Source organism: Vombatus ursinus, unplaced genomic scaffold, assembly GCF_900497805.2.
Source record: "Vombatus ursinus unplaced genomic scaffold, bare-nosed wombat genome assembly UNPS02014870.1, whole genome shotgun sequence".
Lineage (NCBI taxonomy): Eukaryota > Metazoa > Chordata > Mammalia > Diprotodontia > Vombatidae > Vombatus > Vombatus ursinus.
In genome coordinates, this window is record NW_020954648.1 from 8,677,329 (window position 1) to 8,694,819 (window position 17,491).

The 17,491-nt window shown below is 35.7% G+C and overlaps 1 protein-coding gene across 2 annotated transcripts in view; it reads left to right on the forward strand.

Annotated features, from left to right (window-relative positions):
- Positions 1 to 17,491, forward strand: part of TRIM24 (tripartite motif containing 24) — a 106,732-nt gene that overhangs the window by 56,857 nt on the left and 32,384 nt on the right. For both annotated transcript variants that reach the window (XM_027842315.1, XM_027842316.1), the window contains exons 4-6: positions 6,201 to 6,333; positions 9,522 to 9,638; positions 15,464 to 15,578. In XM_027842315.1, coding sequence (XP_027698116.1) covers positions 6,201 to 6,333; positions 9,522 to 9,638; positions 15,464 to 15,578 — 365 coding nt within the window. The remainder of the gene's footprint in view (positions 1 to 6,200; positions 6,334 to 9,521; positions 9,639 to 15,463; positions 15,579 to 17,491) is intronic.

The following is a 17,491-nucleotide window of genomic DNA, read 5'->3' on the forward strand; positions in this document are numbered from 1 at the left end:
CACACACACACACACACACACACACACACACACACACACACACACACCCCCTTTCCCTTCCCCATCTACTTTTCTATAAGGTAAGATAGATTTCTATTCCCAATTTAGCGTGTATGTTATTCCTTCTTTGAGCCAATTCTGACGAAAGTAAGCCCCCCACCTCTCCCATCTTCTCCTCTGCTGTAAAGCTTTTTCATGCCTTTCTCCCAGTACATTCCCCTCTCTCTCCTTAATTTTGTCTTTTTAAAATTATTGTCCCTTCATATTCGGCTCACACCTGTGCTCTCTGTCTATATGTACTCCTCCTAACTGCCCTAATAATGACGAAGTTCTTAGAAGTATTTTCCCATGTAGGAATGGGAACAATTTAACCTTAAGTCCCTTATGATTTACCTTTCTGCTTCACTTGAGTCTTATCTTTGAAAGCCAAATTTTCTTATTCAGCTCTGGTCTTTTCATCAAGAAGGTTTGAAATTCCTCCATTTCGTTGAATGTCTTTTTTTCCCCATAAAGGATTATACTCAGTTTTTCTGGGTAGATGATTCCTGGTTGTAATCCTAGCTCCTTTGCCTTCTGGAATATTTATTTTCTGTCTTTGTTTTTAATAATTTATTTAGTTTTCAACATTCACTTCCATAAAATTTTGAGGTTTAAATTTTCTCTGCCTACCTCTCCTCCCCCTTCCCAAGATGCAGTGCAACTGATATAGGCTGTACTTATTACATTCATGTTACATATTTTCACATTAGTCATGATATAAAAAACTGATTAGAATTAATGGGAGGAACCACGAGAAAGAAAAACAAAACAGCAAAAGAAAAAGAGACCAAATAGTATGTTTCTGGGTGCATTCAGACCACCCCAAGTTCTTTCTCTGGAGGTAGATAGCCATTTTCCATCGTGAGTATTTTATAGTTGTCTTCGATCCTTGCATCGCGGGAAAGTTCTTATCAAAGTCAGTCATCATACAATGTGGCTGTTAATGTGTACAGTGTTCTGCTTCTGCTCATTTCACTCAGCATCAATTCATATAGTAAGTCTTTTCACGTTTTTCTGAATTCTTGCCTCCTCATCATTTCTAATAGCACAATGGAATATCTACTTTTTTCACTCTAAATCACTTCATAGAAATCTTCCCATGTTTCCCTGCATTCTTAATTGTTATTCAGCATAGTAATACTCTTATATTCCTATATCTTATGTCCAGCCCTCCACAGTCATTAGATGTGTGTCTTATGTATAGCTTTTTCTTAGCACAAATGATATTCTGAATTTATGTGTATCCATGTCTATTTTAGTATGTTGTTTTCTTGCTACCAATAAACTGCATGGGGCAAGAATGAGGGATAGGTCAGTTACTCTAATTTCTGGTTCAGTGCCTAATCAGTGACCTTTCTTGTTTAACTCCATACTTTTCTTTAACATCTTGGACTATTTAACATTGCCAGAAGCAGTGAATTAGAGCCTGTCTTCCCATGGCCTCTAAAACTTCATATTTTTAAGCATCTTTGCTAATTTACTAAATGTGACTTAATATATCTCAGGATTGTATTGAGAATTGAGAATTTTGATGTTGATAAATATCTAATGATTTACTTTATAGAAAAATAGGATTTTACTACAAATCAGTTTTTATAGGAAGAAATACCTCAGTAATTTAAAATAATAGTCAAGGTCTATTGCTGCTCTGTGCCAACATAGAAAAGAAATCACGATATTGGCCAAATTATAGTGCACTGTGCCTCAGGTCCAAGTAAACAAAATACTACTTCATAGAATTAACCAACATGATGAAATTCATATCAAGGAATAAAAAGCCAAGAATGTAAATAGATGTAATAGGGAAGTAGGGGAAATTAGTGCTGCTATATCAAATTATACTGTTAATCCATGCACAAGTTTGGGGGGAGGGTTGGGTTTTTTTTGTTTTTTTTTTTGACAAAGCAGTCATTATGAAAATCATTTTAGCGTATGAATTCCATGAAAGCAGTGACCTTATTTTTGCCTTTCTTTATGTCCTCTACTCTTAGAATAGTTTCTGGAACATAGTAGGCTCTTTTGTTATAGCATTTATATCTATATAGCATTTCAAGGTTTTTGGACATTTTACAAGAGTCAGCCCTGTTGGGTAGGCAGTATAAGAATTAGTGTCCCAATTTTACCATTAAAGAAACTGAGGTTCAGAGAGATATTAAATGTTTTTCACCAAGGTCACCCATCAAGCCAGTGGTTGTATAAGTTACAGGAATACAGATATACAGGTTGTATAAGTTCCAGTTTTGTGATTTGATGAGGATGCATAGATCTTACACGTTCACCTGGCCTTATGCTGACAACAGTTTTATTATATTCTTATTCAAAATAGTGAGTTTCATAAGGACAAATTAGTCCTGTCCAATCCTGATTGCTTCTGTTTTTGTGTTTTCTTGCCCATGACAAACTTTTTTTGTTTTTGTTTTTTTAAATAACAATGCTTAGCAGCTGTGTGCTTTTGTCTTTCTTTTTTTAAACATGTTAAAACTTTTGAGTTTTCAAATTCTCTCCCTTTCTTCCTCTCCATCCCTTCTCATTGAGAAGGCACACAATTCCATATAGGTTATGTATGTGTAGTTATGCAAAACATATCCGTGATAGTCATGTTGTGAAAGAAAATGTAGACCAAAAAAAAACCTCAAGAACAATAAAGAAATGAGAAGTCTGTGTTCAGGCACCATCAGTTCTTTCCCTGGGAATAGATAGCATTTTTCAACCTAAATCGTTCAGAGTTGTCATGGAGCAGTATATTGCTGAGAATAGCTGAGGCATTCTCACTGCATAGTTCTTTCTTTGGATGTGGATAGCGTTTTCCATCATGAGACCTTTGGAGATGTCTTAGCTTCTTGCATTGCTGAAAAGGGATAAGTCTATCAAAGTTAGTCATCAAACCAATGTGCTGTTAACTGTGTACAACATTCTCCTGGTTCTGTTCATTTCACTCTGCATTAGTCCTTACGAGTCTTTCCAGGTTTTCCTGAAATCTGCCTGCTTGTCATTTCTTATGGCACAGTAGTATTCTATTACATTCATATATCACAACTTGTTCAGCCATTCCCCAACTGATGGGCATCCCCTCAATTTCCAATTCTTTGTCGCCACAAAAAGAGCTGCTATAAATATTTTTGTACATGTGGGTCCTTTTCCCATTTTTTTGATCTCTTTGTGATACAGCCCTCGAAGTGCTATTGCTGGGTCAAAGGGTATTTTATAGCTATAAAAAGTGGCTATAAAATTCCAAAGTTCCAAATTGCTTTCCAAATATCATACATTATTACTGTTATTTTGTACCCAGTACATTTCACTTTGCATCAACCCATGTAAGTCATTTTAGGTTTTTCTGAGAGCATCCTACTCATCATTTCTCATAGTACAGTAGTATTCCATCATAATTAAATACCACAACTTACTCAGCCATTCCCAAATTGACATACATCCTCTCAATTTCTAATTCTTCATCCCTGGAAAAGATCTGCTATAAATATTTTTGTACATGTAAGTCCTTTGCCTTTTTGTTTTTTTATCTCTTTATATCTTTGTGATACAGACCAAGTAGTGGTATTGCTATGTGGTTTTATAGCCTTTTGAGGCATAGTTCCAAATCACTCTATAGAATAGTTTAATCAGTTCACAACTCTGACAACAGTACATTAATGTCTCATTTTCCCCACATCTCCTCCAACATTTGTCACTTAACCTTTTCTGTCCTGTTAACTAATCTAATAGGTGTGAGGTAGTACCTCAGAATTGTTTTAACTTGGCATTTCTCCAATCCATAGTGAAATAGTATTTTTTCATATGGCTATAGATAGTTTTAATTACTTCTTCTGAAAATTGATTTTATCTTTTGATCATTTATCAATTGGGGAATTGCTCTCATTTTTATAAATTTGACACTGTTCTCTATGTTAGAGAAATGAAGTCTTTATCAGAGAAACTTGCTTCAAAAAAATTTTTTTTTCACAATTAACTATTGCTACCTGTATTTCTCTCCATCCTATTCCTCTACCCCTGTTTATTCTATTCTCTCCTTTCACCCAGTCCCTCCTCAAAAGTGTTTTGCTTCTGATTATCATTCCCCCATTCTCCCCCATTCACCCCCTTTCCTCCTTATCCACTTACCCTTCTATTTTCCTGTAGGTAAGATTGATTTCATACCCAATTGCCTGTGTATCTTATTTCCCAGCTACATGTAAAAACAGTTTTTAACATTCATTTAAAAATTTTGAGTTCCAATTTCTTTCCCTTCCTCCTTTCCCACTCACCCTCATTGAGAAGGCAAGCAATTTGATATAAGTTATACGTATGTAGTCGCAAGACACTTGTTTTAAGTGTTTTGTCCATAGAAGTCATATTGTGATAGACTGACTATTTCCCTCGGTCCTATCCTGCCCCCCATTTTCTATTCTCTCCTTTCACCCTGTCCCTTCTCAAAAGTACCCTCCCTGTAACCCTTACCCCCATTACCTTCCCTCCTATTTTCCTGTAGGGCAAGAGATTTCCATACCCAATTGAGTGTGTGTGTTATTCCCTCCTTAGGCCAATTCCAGTGAAATTAAGGTTTACTCCTGGATTCCATGCCTTAACTGTGCCATCTTGGTTCTGAGAATCTGTTTGTTTTTAACTGTTCTTCTCACTGTTCTACCACATTCAATAAGATTACACCATATTCTGTTTGCTTTTTAGGGATTAACTAGGCTGTTAGCAATTATTTGTTCTTTGAATTTAACATTTGAACTGTACTTTCCCTGGGCCCTTTGTGATTGATCTATTTCACTGTTTTGTTGTCTGAAACTCATTTCCTTCCCCATATGAACAATTAGTACAGTATCTTTATCAGTCATTGAAGTATATACAGAGATTTATCACTTTTGTACTTTTCCTTGGAGCACGATCCCTTTTTTTTAGTGAGGCAATTGGGGTTAAGTGACTTGCCCCAAATCACACAGCTAGGAAGTATTATGTGTCAGAAGCCGGATTTGAACTCGGGTACTCCTGACTCCGGGGCCGGTGCTCTATCCACTGCGCCACCTAGCTGCCCCCAAAATTAAGAAATGCTACAAAGGAGATATTTACATGTGGCATAAAATCCAGAATTCAGCTAACAGAGGATTATCTAAATGTCAAAAAGCCGTATCAATCTGGTTTCTTCTGGTGAAGCCCTGACAGTATGACAGTTACTGGCACATAGTGAAACTATATGTTAGTCATTGCTTACCCATAGTCATTTCCACATCACTATATGATTCATTTAGATCCAGAGCCTGAGCTCTTTGTTTTATGTATTGATTTGGTTATATTTTTCCATTGTAGTGGTTTTTAGAAACCAGGAAGAAAGCTAGTTTTCTTCAGTTCACACTGGTGAACTTAAATAAAAAGAGAACATGGAGGTTCAAAAAAAAAGTAGGGTTTTTGAGATTGCCATCATAATATCCTAGATATAGATCTGTAAGAGAGCTTAGGCTGTCTCTTTGAACTCTTCATTTTTCAGATAAGGAAATTGAGGAGTAGAGAAGTTAAGAGACTTGCCCAGATAATAAATGAGAGAGGCAAAAAGTTCTCTAGGGTATAGACTATGACAATTATATAATTTTATTTTGTTTTTTAGTTTTAATGATGTCATTTGTTTTTATATCACAGGAATTTCCTAACATCCCAATGACCATACTTCTGTTGGACCATTCTTGTTACAAAGAAACAGTTAAAATCATTTTTTACAGAGTACCTTGAAGCATTGACTCTGTCTCACTTTCCCCAAGTCAAGCCCCACACCCCTTCACCAAGAGGAGGGAAAGTATGTTTAATCATCTGTTCTTTGGATTAGAGATTGATTGGTCATTAAATTTTTAAAAGGTCCAGCTGTCTTTTAGAATAGTTTATATTTATATTTTTCATCAGATCATTTCCTATATTCCTCTCTTGTTTCTGCCTACTTCACTTTGCATCAGTTCATACAGGTTTTCCCATCCTTCTCTGAATCCTGGATAACTTTTCTAGTCTTTTACCTTAGTATTTTATCTCTGGTTTCTGGTTTTCTTTGGCATATGGAAGAAACTGTTGAGGATCAAAGTTTCAATTAAGTACTTGATTTTTAGCAGTTTAATAAACTTTATCTCCCTCTCTTCCCTTTTTACTAATAGGAATTCTCACTCCTGTTGTCTCTACAGAAGCTGTTGGTGTGACCAGTCAGCGACCAGTATTTTGCCCTTATCATAAAAAGGAGCAACTGAAGCTCTATTGTGAGACCTGTGACAAACTGACTTGCCGAGACTGCCAGTTATTAGAACATAAGGAACATAGGTAACAACAAAGTAATATTATAATTGGGGTAGAACTCGAAATTTTAATCCCCACCCCCACCATACACACCTCTGGTCTAGATTAATGGAAGGTTACATGAGTTACCTAGGGTCACATAGTCATAATGTGTTTGTAAGAGGCCTCACTGAACCCTGGTCTTCCTGGTTTTCAAGTTGTTTCTATTCACCACTCCACAAGGCGTTCCTCTCAGTTCAAAACCAGCAGTAAATGAACAAAAGGGATGGTTCTTCGTACAGATAAATAAGACCTGAATATCCTGTAAAACAGACACCAGGTAGTACAATTAAGATACTGTGATTGTAATGGAGAGCTTTGGATTGGGAGCCAGAAACAGAAAAAGCCAAATTCAGCTCCCTCAAGAGTAGTGACACCATGCTAACTCAACAACATCAGGCGCTGCTTTCATAAACCCCACATGTTATCCTTATGCAGAACATCAAGAGATGTGTGCTAGCTAAAAATAAATGTAGTTAGGTTAGATTCAGATTGATCAAGCCCTATAGCATTCAGCAATTCCATTAATATAGAGGGAAATCTTTATTGAAGTGCCTTAAGGATACTATCTTTTCTCTGTTAATCAATATTCTTTTTCAGTGTCTAAATGAAGGCTTAATGACATGCTCTTGAATTTTGTGAATGATGTATTTTTAGGGAGTCAGGATCCAAAACAGTTTCAACAAGATGAATTAGTTACTGCCAAATTTAATTTACATTAATATAAAATTCTTCACTTTGGTGCAAAAAATCTACATCCCAAACACAAGCATAAAGAGCCACAGCTAGATATTATTTCCTGTTGGATAAGATTGGTGGGTTTCCATATACTGCTTCCTCAATATGAATCATCTGTATGACATGGCAACCAAATAATCTAATGCCATTTTAATCTGCATTAAGAGCATCATAGTTTCCAAAACATCAGAGGCAATAATTCTCATTATTCTCTACCTTGATCTGAACACACCTGGAATATTATATTGAGTACTGGGTTGCCATAGTTTTCATCAAACATAACCTTTATTGTTGCCTCACATGCTGGAAAGAGTACTAGAGATGGTGACCAAGATGGTGAGAGCACTTGTGGGGATCGGTCAGGGGAAAGATTAACTGGAGGACATAGTCTTTAATACTGAGTTTTGGATAAAGATTTTAAACTCAATCTGTTTAGCCTCAGGAGGGTAAAACTAGGAGCAGTAGAAAGGAAAATTAAAACTCAATGTAAGGAAACCTTCATAATAGTCATAGCTGTCCAAAAGAATAATGAACTTTCCTGGTCAGGTGCTTAATGAGTCCTTCTCTCCTCTCCCCATCTCCCCATTATAGAAGATGGGGATTTCTTCTTGAGGATATAATATAAGCGATTTTGGTGTCAAGTCTGGGTTTAATTAGAGTGCCTCTGACATCCCTTCTAGTTCTGACGTTCTGTGAAACCTAGGCTTTCAATACTTACTGTGCTGCTAATCAGCTGTATTTAACATAGTACACTAAACTAATTGGGGGGAGAGGGCTTAGACTTCTCACTTTTAGACAACTTTAGAGAATCTGAGGACTAGATGTAAGATTTAACGGTTTACATATAAGTTAGTTATTTTTGAAATTTTATAGATCAGTTTATTATTATATGATGTATTTGTAGACACATTCTAGCTTCCTTGTGCCTTTTAATGTACCTTTGGAATTATTTCAGGTACCTCTATTCATATGTGCACGCATGCATAATAATTTAATGATACTTTCTTTCAGTGAGCATCTTTTTGTCTTCCACCTTTCTGTCCCCCTAGCTTTCTCCAAGGGTCTCCCTGGAATGAAAAAGAAAACTGTTGTAACAAATAATGCATGATTTAGGACAGCAGTGGTGGGCAGCTTGTAGATTTCTTGGGCCTTGGCTGCAGCCTTTGGTTTGTGTTGTTGGTTTTTTTTTGTTTTTGTTTTTGTTTTTTTTGACTGAGTCCAAGTTTTACAGAACAAATCTTTTTATTAAGGGAAAGGAGATTAGTTATGTGAAGTTTGAATTCAGCCAAAGGGCTGCATTTTAGGACCCAGAGGGCTACATGTGACCTGGAGTCCCCAGGTTACCCACCCCTAGGAAAGGAAAACAGTTTCCCACATACATTCATATTTTTCATCCATCACTTTTCTGTCAAGCGTTTTGTAACGTACTTAATTGATCCTATGGATTATGGCTAGTTATTATGTTAATCCAAGGTCTTAGGTTTTTGTTTGCCTTTACGTAGTCTGTTGTTATTATATAAATTGTTCTCTTGGTTCTACTTACTTTACTCTGTATCAGTTTGTATCATATTCCTAGTTTCTCAAAAACTTCATCATTTCTTAGAACAGGATAGTGTTCCATTACATTTGTACCTTTAAAAAATTTATCATGTATTTTGCTCTGAGGGGGCCAAACTAGGGTATTAATTCTAGTGTGCTGTAGAAGATAGATACCTGCCCCTTCCACTTCCTCAAAAGTCAATTTAAGTATGTTCTTAATGCTGAAATGTATTTAAGCCTTTACTTTTAGTAGAAGATAAACCTTCTGCAACATCCATAGAAATTTCAGAACCATACGAGAAACTAGTAATTCAGGCCTCCCTTATTGTGATTGTTCGTTTTAGGTAACTTTTGGTATGAAGAAGATAGGAAAACTTGGAGGCAAATATGTATACACACATACTCTCTCTCTCTCTCTCTCTCTCTCTCTCTCTCTCACACACACACTCTTTCTCTCTCTCTCTCTGTCTCTCTCTCTGCGGGCTCCTTGGACTCAGGTACAGTTATATTTAACTTACCAAAGAAGGACTCTGCCACCTCATGTTTTACCAATCAATCAAAAAAAAAAAAAAGCCATTACCTGAAATAGGACTGATAAATTTATTTCATTTGAATTATCTTTTGAATTGTTCTATTTTAAATGGAATAAATTCTTGTAATAATGAATCCACTGTAGTTTTTGTAATTTGTCTATATATGATTTTTACCACACCAGGAGCAATTTATCACGGAACCAAATTGTTGGAACAGTTTTTTTTAAAAATGCTATTAAGAAACAATTACTTGATAATCCTTACTTATACCAAAATGTCATTCTTTGTCTTAGCTATGTGAATTTGTTTTGATTGTAGATCAATTAGATTTTTTTAATGTGTTAATTTACTTATTTCCTTTAGATACCAGTTTATTGAAGAAGCTTTTCAGAATCAAAAAGTGATCATAGATACATTAATTACTAAGCTAATGGAAAAAACAAAATACATAAAGTTTACTGGAAATCAAATTCAAAACAGGTAATAAACTATTAGTCATTTTATTATAAAAATATTTCATCTTGCAATCTGTAGTAACTTTTAGATAATTGTTTTCATTAATTTTTGCCATGTGACATTGCTTAAAATTTAGCTTTAAAAATTGCTTAAAAAATGTTTTGTGAATGTCTCTTTAAAATTTCATAATTGCCGCAATACCTACTTGTTGATGCTGTTCAGATTGTTTTCAGTTGTATAATTCCCCAGAAATGAGATATTCCTGGTCAAGTGGTATCTTCTGAATTTCATGTACTTTCCTCCTTAAATTGAGTCCAATTGCAGGTTAGCCATTAATTACAGCAGACACCATTGTGAAAATATCTGGTTTAACTATCTGACAATAAAGTTCTTTGTGGTTTGGCTACAAGGGCAAGGGAGTAAAAGGGGTTGGGGGACGGATGGGCCCTCTTCTTTATATTAGGTTGTATATGTCTAGGATTACCATTCCCCTTTATCTGACCTTCCATTTTCCTTTTGCAATTCTACTATAGGCTAGGAAACCAGAAAGGTAAACTTAGAATTATTTGTTAAAGAACATTTATCTCAAGGGAGGAAGATAATAATAGCTAACATCTATATGTCACATACTGTGTTTCAGGCACTGTATTAAGAGCTTCAGTTATTGTCATGTGATCCTCACAATAATTTTACAGATGAGGCAACTGAGGCACATGAGAATTTAAATACCTTTCCCAGGGTTCCGCAGGTAGTAAGCGTCTGAGGCCGTATTTGAACTCAAGTCTTCCTGACTCCAGACCGAGAGCCATTGTACAACCTAGCAGTCCAAGAAAGGGGGAAAATTTTTTTTTTTTTTAAATTATACATATAAGTAGCTGTAGTAAAGTTGCTTTTGAATATTATTGGAAACATTGGCAGTGAAAGAGTACAGTTGCACAGTATTGAAGCTTTTTACAAATCTGTTTAATCCATACTTTGGCGATTCATTGATTTAGCTTATCAGGTTGATTTATATTATGTTTGTTGTTTACACACTTAATATGTTTTGGTTTTTTTTTTTTTTGTTTTTTAATTTGGAGCAGTGATATCCATACTTTAATTGTGAAGATTCGTATTTTTTCATCTTCCAATTTGAGTGGGTCACATTTCATTCATCCATTCACCTTCCTTTCATTCATTGAGTAACAATGTTTGGGTCTTTATTTTGTAGGTTTGTTTGAGTTTTTTAATTTTATTTCAAAAGACCATCTATACACCTACATCTATTGCTAGCCACTTGTCCCTAACCCAAGGGAAAAAATATTTTTTTAATTCTCTCAAATAAAACTCATACAGCTCAGGAAATGGAACCTCCTGTCTGCTCCAACCAGATTGAAATCATACCATAAAGTTAGCTCTTTCTAGAGCTAGAGAAGGAGTATAGAGCTTCTTATTTAATTAGTTTTTAAAAATTTGTTATTGCTGTGTTTTGATTGTTGTTTTCTACTTGAATAGATAATACCGTATACTGTAATTCAAAAATTCTTGGTCCTCATAGGCAATTTTCTGCACCTTCCGTGTGAAGATGAGAACTATAATTACAAAATGAGATTATGCCAGAAGGTATAAAAGTCCTAACATATTAAATTCCTGAAATTCAGTAAATTCCTAGTGGTACTCTGATTTTAATCCATTCCCTACAGGACAAATAAGGAAGTAAGAATGTAAACACTACTTTCTAATAGGTCTGTCACTGTGAGACAGAATAAATCATTAAGTATACCTAAAAGGTTTAAGAAATGCTGGTTTTAAAGTTACCTGAATTAAGCTAATTCATTTATGAAATTAAACAAATTATTATGTCATGAATCACATGAAATCTTATATGTTGTTTTTTGTGAATATGTATTAATAAAATTATCATAGAGTCTATGAAAATTATGAATGGTGCTAATTCATATTAAAAATATGAGATTATATATATATGTGAATGGTGCTAATTCATATTAAAAATATATGATATATATATATATATATACATGAGATAATATATCTTGAGCAGCAACTATTTGCTTTTACCCTGTTCAGCATTAATTTTTAGCATTTCATCATTGCAGTTATTTTTTAAATATCCAATTTATTCATGTTCTTTGACTTTGGACACTAAAGTGTATGTGCAGTGACACACCAGTGTTCCAAGTGTCATCTTGCCATTGTACAGTGCTATGTATAGTACCTCTCTCATTTGCCACAATTTTTCCACTATTACTAACAGTGACCATGATTTCTGATTATATCTGCCAATCTTTCCTATGAAGCTCATCTGTTACAAGCAACTCAAGGTAACTTTTGCCCTCCTCATTACTTATCTTGAGTATCAAATCCATGTTAGCCATTTCTTCTCTAATTTCCAATAAAAGTCATTCTCTCCAAAGAAAACAGCCAAATTAAGTGTTGAGCATCTCTATCAGCTTTCTGTTGTCCACTTGGACAATGGTCTAGGTATAATAGGAAACAATGACGCCCAAAGAAGAGAGAGTTATCTAGACCAGGGGTGGGGAACCTGTGGCCTTGAGGCCACATGTGTCCTTCTAGGTGGGTCCTTGGGTACAGCCTTTTGACTGAGTCCAAGTTTTATAGATCAGATCCTTCTATTACAGGGATTTGTGCCTCAACCCCTGGTCTAGGTCTTTCTTTCGGGTTTACCCCTTTTCCTCGTGGTCGTCGTCTAAACTGCTTGAGGGCAAGGAATATTTCATTTTTGTTTTTGTATCCCTAGCATCTCTTAACACTGCCTGCTACACAGCAGGCATTTGAAAATACTTGTTGATTGATTTTATTTGTGCTTTTCTTTTTCGAAGCTTAAGTTGTAGGGTAAATTACCTTTGTATCCATATCATTTTGTTGGAATTGTTTCTCATTGTGCCTTAGTTTAATTCTTGAGCCTCTCATATCCATTTTAGGCTATCTTGTAGACTTTTCCCTGTCAAATTTTAGTTTTGAAATCTGAAATTCTTTTCTGAAATCTTCGATATCTGCTCCCCTCAGATTGAGATTGTATGTCTAATTATGCCTGGATATTCTCTTTTCTGTTATAAACTATAGAGAGAGTATTGATTGCTTCCTTCCCAGAATTCCCATCATTTTTATGTTAGCAACCAGTTCCTTTTGGTTAGTGATGATGATAATAACATAACATTTACATAGCATTTACTATGTTCCATGCATTGTGCAGAAAGCTTTCCAGTTATTCCATTTGTTCCTCACCAAGCACCCTGAGAAATAGTTGCTACTATTATCCCCATTTTAAAGAGGAGGAAACTGAAGCAAATGAAGGTTAACTAATTGACCCAGGGTCATCCTGCTAACTGGTTGCTGTCTGAGCCTGATTTTGAACTCTGGTCTTCCTGACTTCAGTCCCAGTGCATTGCTAACTATGCCATCCCCAGTAGCTACAATGTAGAGAACAAGGTCCAAAATAAAATTTCTCCTTTCAGTTTCCATCATCTTTTGAATGATGCAATCATGATTAAGGCAAATTGAGAAGATATTTGCTCTTCTGCTTTCAGTAAAATTCCATTAAATAGCTCCATAATTGAAATGCCTTTCATTATATCATGCTTCAGTGCAAGCCTCTTGACCCTTTTCCCTAACTGTTCATATATTAGCTTTATCCTCCCTACATTATCGGTTGTCGTCTCAAATTCCAAATTCTATTCTAAGTCACTGCCTTCATATCCCAAATCAGTATTTGTCTTCTACATTCCTTACCTTCATTGAACAACAGTGAGGAAAACATAACCTGTGTCCCTGTGGTCTTTATTTCCTTACTCAAGACTCCATAATCTTTGACAATACTACTTGGGTTTCTTTAGTCAGTATCATTTGTATTATGTGCATAAATCACCAGAAGTGAGTGGTAGTCTGTTTTCTTTGATAAGTCTTAGTTCTTTGTTGTGTCTTACAATCATGCTATATGAAGACAGCAGTTCTTTCACTTGTCATCAGATTGACATTTGTCTCAGTACTTCTGAGAACTGAATTATGAAACATGCCTTTGATTCTTCCTTTGACCCTTACTGGATGATGTCTCACCTGTTTCTTTGTTTTTACTTTATCATTCTTTGAAGGATACGTGCCTGCTTCCTTCTCAGAGCATCCAGCCTCCCTCCTTTAGGCTGAGTCACAAATGTGTTTTTTTGCTATAAATATACAGCTGTCATTTTCCCTCCTCCATTGTGTTACATATTTCCACTCTAATCTTCTGACAAAGTTCATCTCCCCAGTCTACCCCATTTTTCCCCCATTAAAAAGCCTCTCAATTCCTTTAGAAACACTTCATTATTCTTTACAACCTGGAGTGTGAAGAGACGTTCACCTTTTTCTCCAAGAGATCGGCCTACATTTGGAACTTGGACGAATCACTTGGTTGTTTCATGCCAGGTAGTGTCACAATTATCCACCTTGTCCTGTCGGGTGAGCTTTTTTTGTTTGTTTGTTTGTTGGGAAGAGTTGAGTATTCATACCTGAATCCTAAGCCCTGATTAAAACTTACACACCACATCATAAGCACTTTATAAACCCTTCCAACATCCATTCCTTATTCTCAACAAGAACTCCAAAATCACACTCTAACTTATCTTCTGCTTTAAGCAACATTAGGAAAATTGCAGTCTCCCTAAGTCTCAATTTCCTCATCGTTAAAAACCAGGAGAGTTGGACTAGAAAACCTTTAAGTTCCTTCCACTCTTGTGATCCTATTTGTTTCACCAGTTTGTCCCACTCACCAGTCCTCTCCTTTAATTTGTTTTATCTTCCATTTACTCCACTTACTACTTTCTCCTTTTGCCTCTTTGTGCTTTCCTCTAAAGATTTTCTCTTCCATAGAGATAGGGACTGGATCTGTGATTTCATTGGTATTGGTATATGGAAGTCCAGGTGAGGACATTCTTAGCTTAGTGAGATGTCAATCTCTTGCCCCAGAGTCGCAAAGTCAGTTTGTGACAAGGGTTCAACTTGAACCCAGATCTGCTTGACTTCAAATCTTGCCTTCTAATCCTTGTTCCACGTATCTCCATTCTCTAAAGAATTCCATTTTTTCTTAAAATTGTAAGGGAGGAAAAACTACTTTAGCTCACCAATGTCTGTGAACCATTGTTTACTTTCCCTATCTTAGGAATCCTACCTGTTTTTCAGCTTTTGTAAGCCCATCAAATATATTCTCCCTTCTCTTCTCCCCATCTGTGTCAGCCACCATGAAAATCTTAATCTCATATCCTTTATTCCAAAGGCAAAACTCTTAGATATTAACAGGGTTAATCAGAACAAAACAGTTAGCTGGTCATTGTGCTCAAGAGATCATGGGTGAACCATGTGGTCTCAAAGAAAAAAAAGGCAATTCTTAAAGCCTATTGGCTGTGATCATTTGGAATTCATAATCCAACAATTGAGGTAAAACACCCTAGAAACTACTGTCAAGCAAATTTGTACTTTAGAAATGGGTTTATTTATTAAGGTTTCTTCAGGGCCATTTCCTCAGTCTTCCTGATATACTATTACATTTATTTAAAACATAATGTGGTTACCTTTTCCTTTAGCCAGATTCTTGATTTGTGATTTTCATTCATGGAAATGTAATCTAAAATTTAGTCTCAAGCTTTTATGATTGTTATCAAAATTTTAATTTCACAATTACCTTTCAAAGACTTGGTTTTTGTGCTATTGGATAGTTTAGCCTACAGATGTACGTTGTCAAGTTTATTAACTCTTGGAAGCTGGAAATGTTCTGAATTAACTTAAGGTATTTAATCGGTTTCAGCAATTTCCTTTCATCTTTAAACTTTAGATTCCTCCCTCTTCTTTTTTTCCAGAATAATTGAAGTAAATCAAAATCAAAAGCAGGTGGAACAGGACATTAAAGTTGCTATATTTACCTTGATGGTAGAAATAAACAAAAAAGGGAAAGCTCTACTGCATCAGCTAGAGGTAAGTTCCCTTTTTCTGAGATGGTGTATCCTGTGGAAATAGTACTAGATTCATATTGGAATTCCCTTTCTGTCCTGTTAACTGTGTGGTCATTTAACTTCTGTGAATAAGCAAAATTAACACCTAGGTCACCTTGATGGGGATTCTTGTATGAAAGTGCCTAGGTGTGTTGTAGGTCTGAAATTCTGTAAAAACCCTTTGTAAGCTACTAAGTCCTTTACAAATGCAAAGTGCTATAATCCTTGAAAAGTAGGTTCCTTTGCACTTACGAAGTTTACATCAGCTTTGGAAACTCATGTTTACTTTTTAGTTATGGTGAAGCTCTACATTTTTAATTATACATTTTATTTTGAATAATTTCTGTGTGCAAAGTTACTTCCAGTTTGATCTTTTAGTGAAATACATTAAATTATTTTTCCTTGTGAATGGTTGAATTTCATCATGAACAGAGCTTTTCCCTCCATCTTTTTTGCCATTAATAATATTTGAATGAATAAATCATTGCAAAAGTAAAAAATTCATAATTAACATTTGAAAATTAACAAGTGGGAATAAGTGAGTAACATTAATAGAAAACTAAATTGTTAGTAGTCCACAACATTTATGAGATTTCATTACAGGAAATTATATTTGGCACTTAGAGCTAGAGGATTGCTCTTTACCTCAAGAATCCCATAGTGTAATTTTGGAAGCAGCATTTCAGACTACTTCAACTGTGATTGTTAATCCTAACATGAAATAAGTGTAACAAACCAGTTCTAGACAGCTAATAGCTTTAATTATCTAAGATCCTCAACCCATAAAAAAGCCCATAAAAAGTCTCTTTATTCTCTTAATACTCACTCGTGTTCTGTATTGGTCTATGTCAATGCATGAAGGTAGGACATTGAAGGTGAAATTTGGGAGAAGACTTTATGTGCCAGTTTAGCTGGAACATAGCTAAATCCTCAGAGAGTATTTATATGAAAGTAAGCAACAAAATGAGCTAGGAACCGGATTAGGAAGGACAGGTACCTGATTCTGACTTGTGTATTTTATCCTAGAGTCAACAAGAATCTCCTGCAGGTTTTTGAGCAGGAGACAGTCAAGGTGGGGAAGTAAGATTAAATACGAAGCTGTTATAATAGTCCAGGCAGGACCGAGGCCTGAGCCAGGGTGTTGTATCTGTATTAAATGGAGAGAAAAGGGGCAGCTAGGTGGCTCAGTGGATAGAGCACCGGCCCTGAAGTCAGGAGGACCTGAGTTCAAATCCTGCCTCAGACCAAACACGTGACAAGTACTAGCTGTGTGACCTTGGGCAAGTCACTTAACCCTGATTGCCTCACTTTAAAAAAAAATGGAGAGAAAAACGACTGATAGATGTATTGAGGGTGCTTGAGGGAATAAAGTATGAGGGAGAAGTTCTCAGGCTTCCAAACTGAGTAGTTGGGGGCTTCATAGTACCCTCAGTAGAAGTTAGGAAGTTTGAGAAGAGTTGGGTAAGAAGAGAATTTGATGAAGTTTTGAATACTGAGAGTCTGAGCTGGTTGTAGGAAGAGTTCAGAACATTGTGGACCTGAGTAGATTAGGGCTGGATATAAACATTAGGGAGTAATTTTCACAGACATAATTAAACCCATCAGCAAAAATGAGATCAGCAAGGGTTAAGCGTGTATACGCAGAAATGAAGGCAGATTATAGAACCTTGAAGGCTACCCATTCTAAGGGAGTGGGAGATTGATAACATTTTGGCAAGGAGATTGAAACTGTGCTTTCCTCATCTTATAAGGTGTAAGGTAGGTAGTCTGAGTATTATTATCATCATTTTACAGGTCAGGAAACTGAAGCCCAGAGAGTTACATGTCCCAGTAACCATCTGAAGCAAGATTTCACTTTGAGTCCATTGCCAAAATCCAGTATTCTTTCTGGTACCC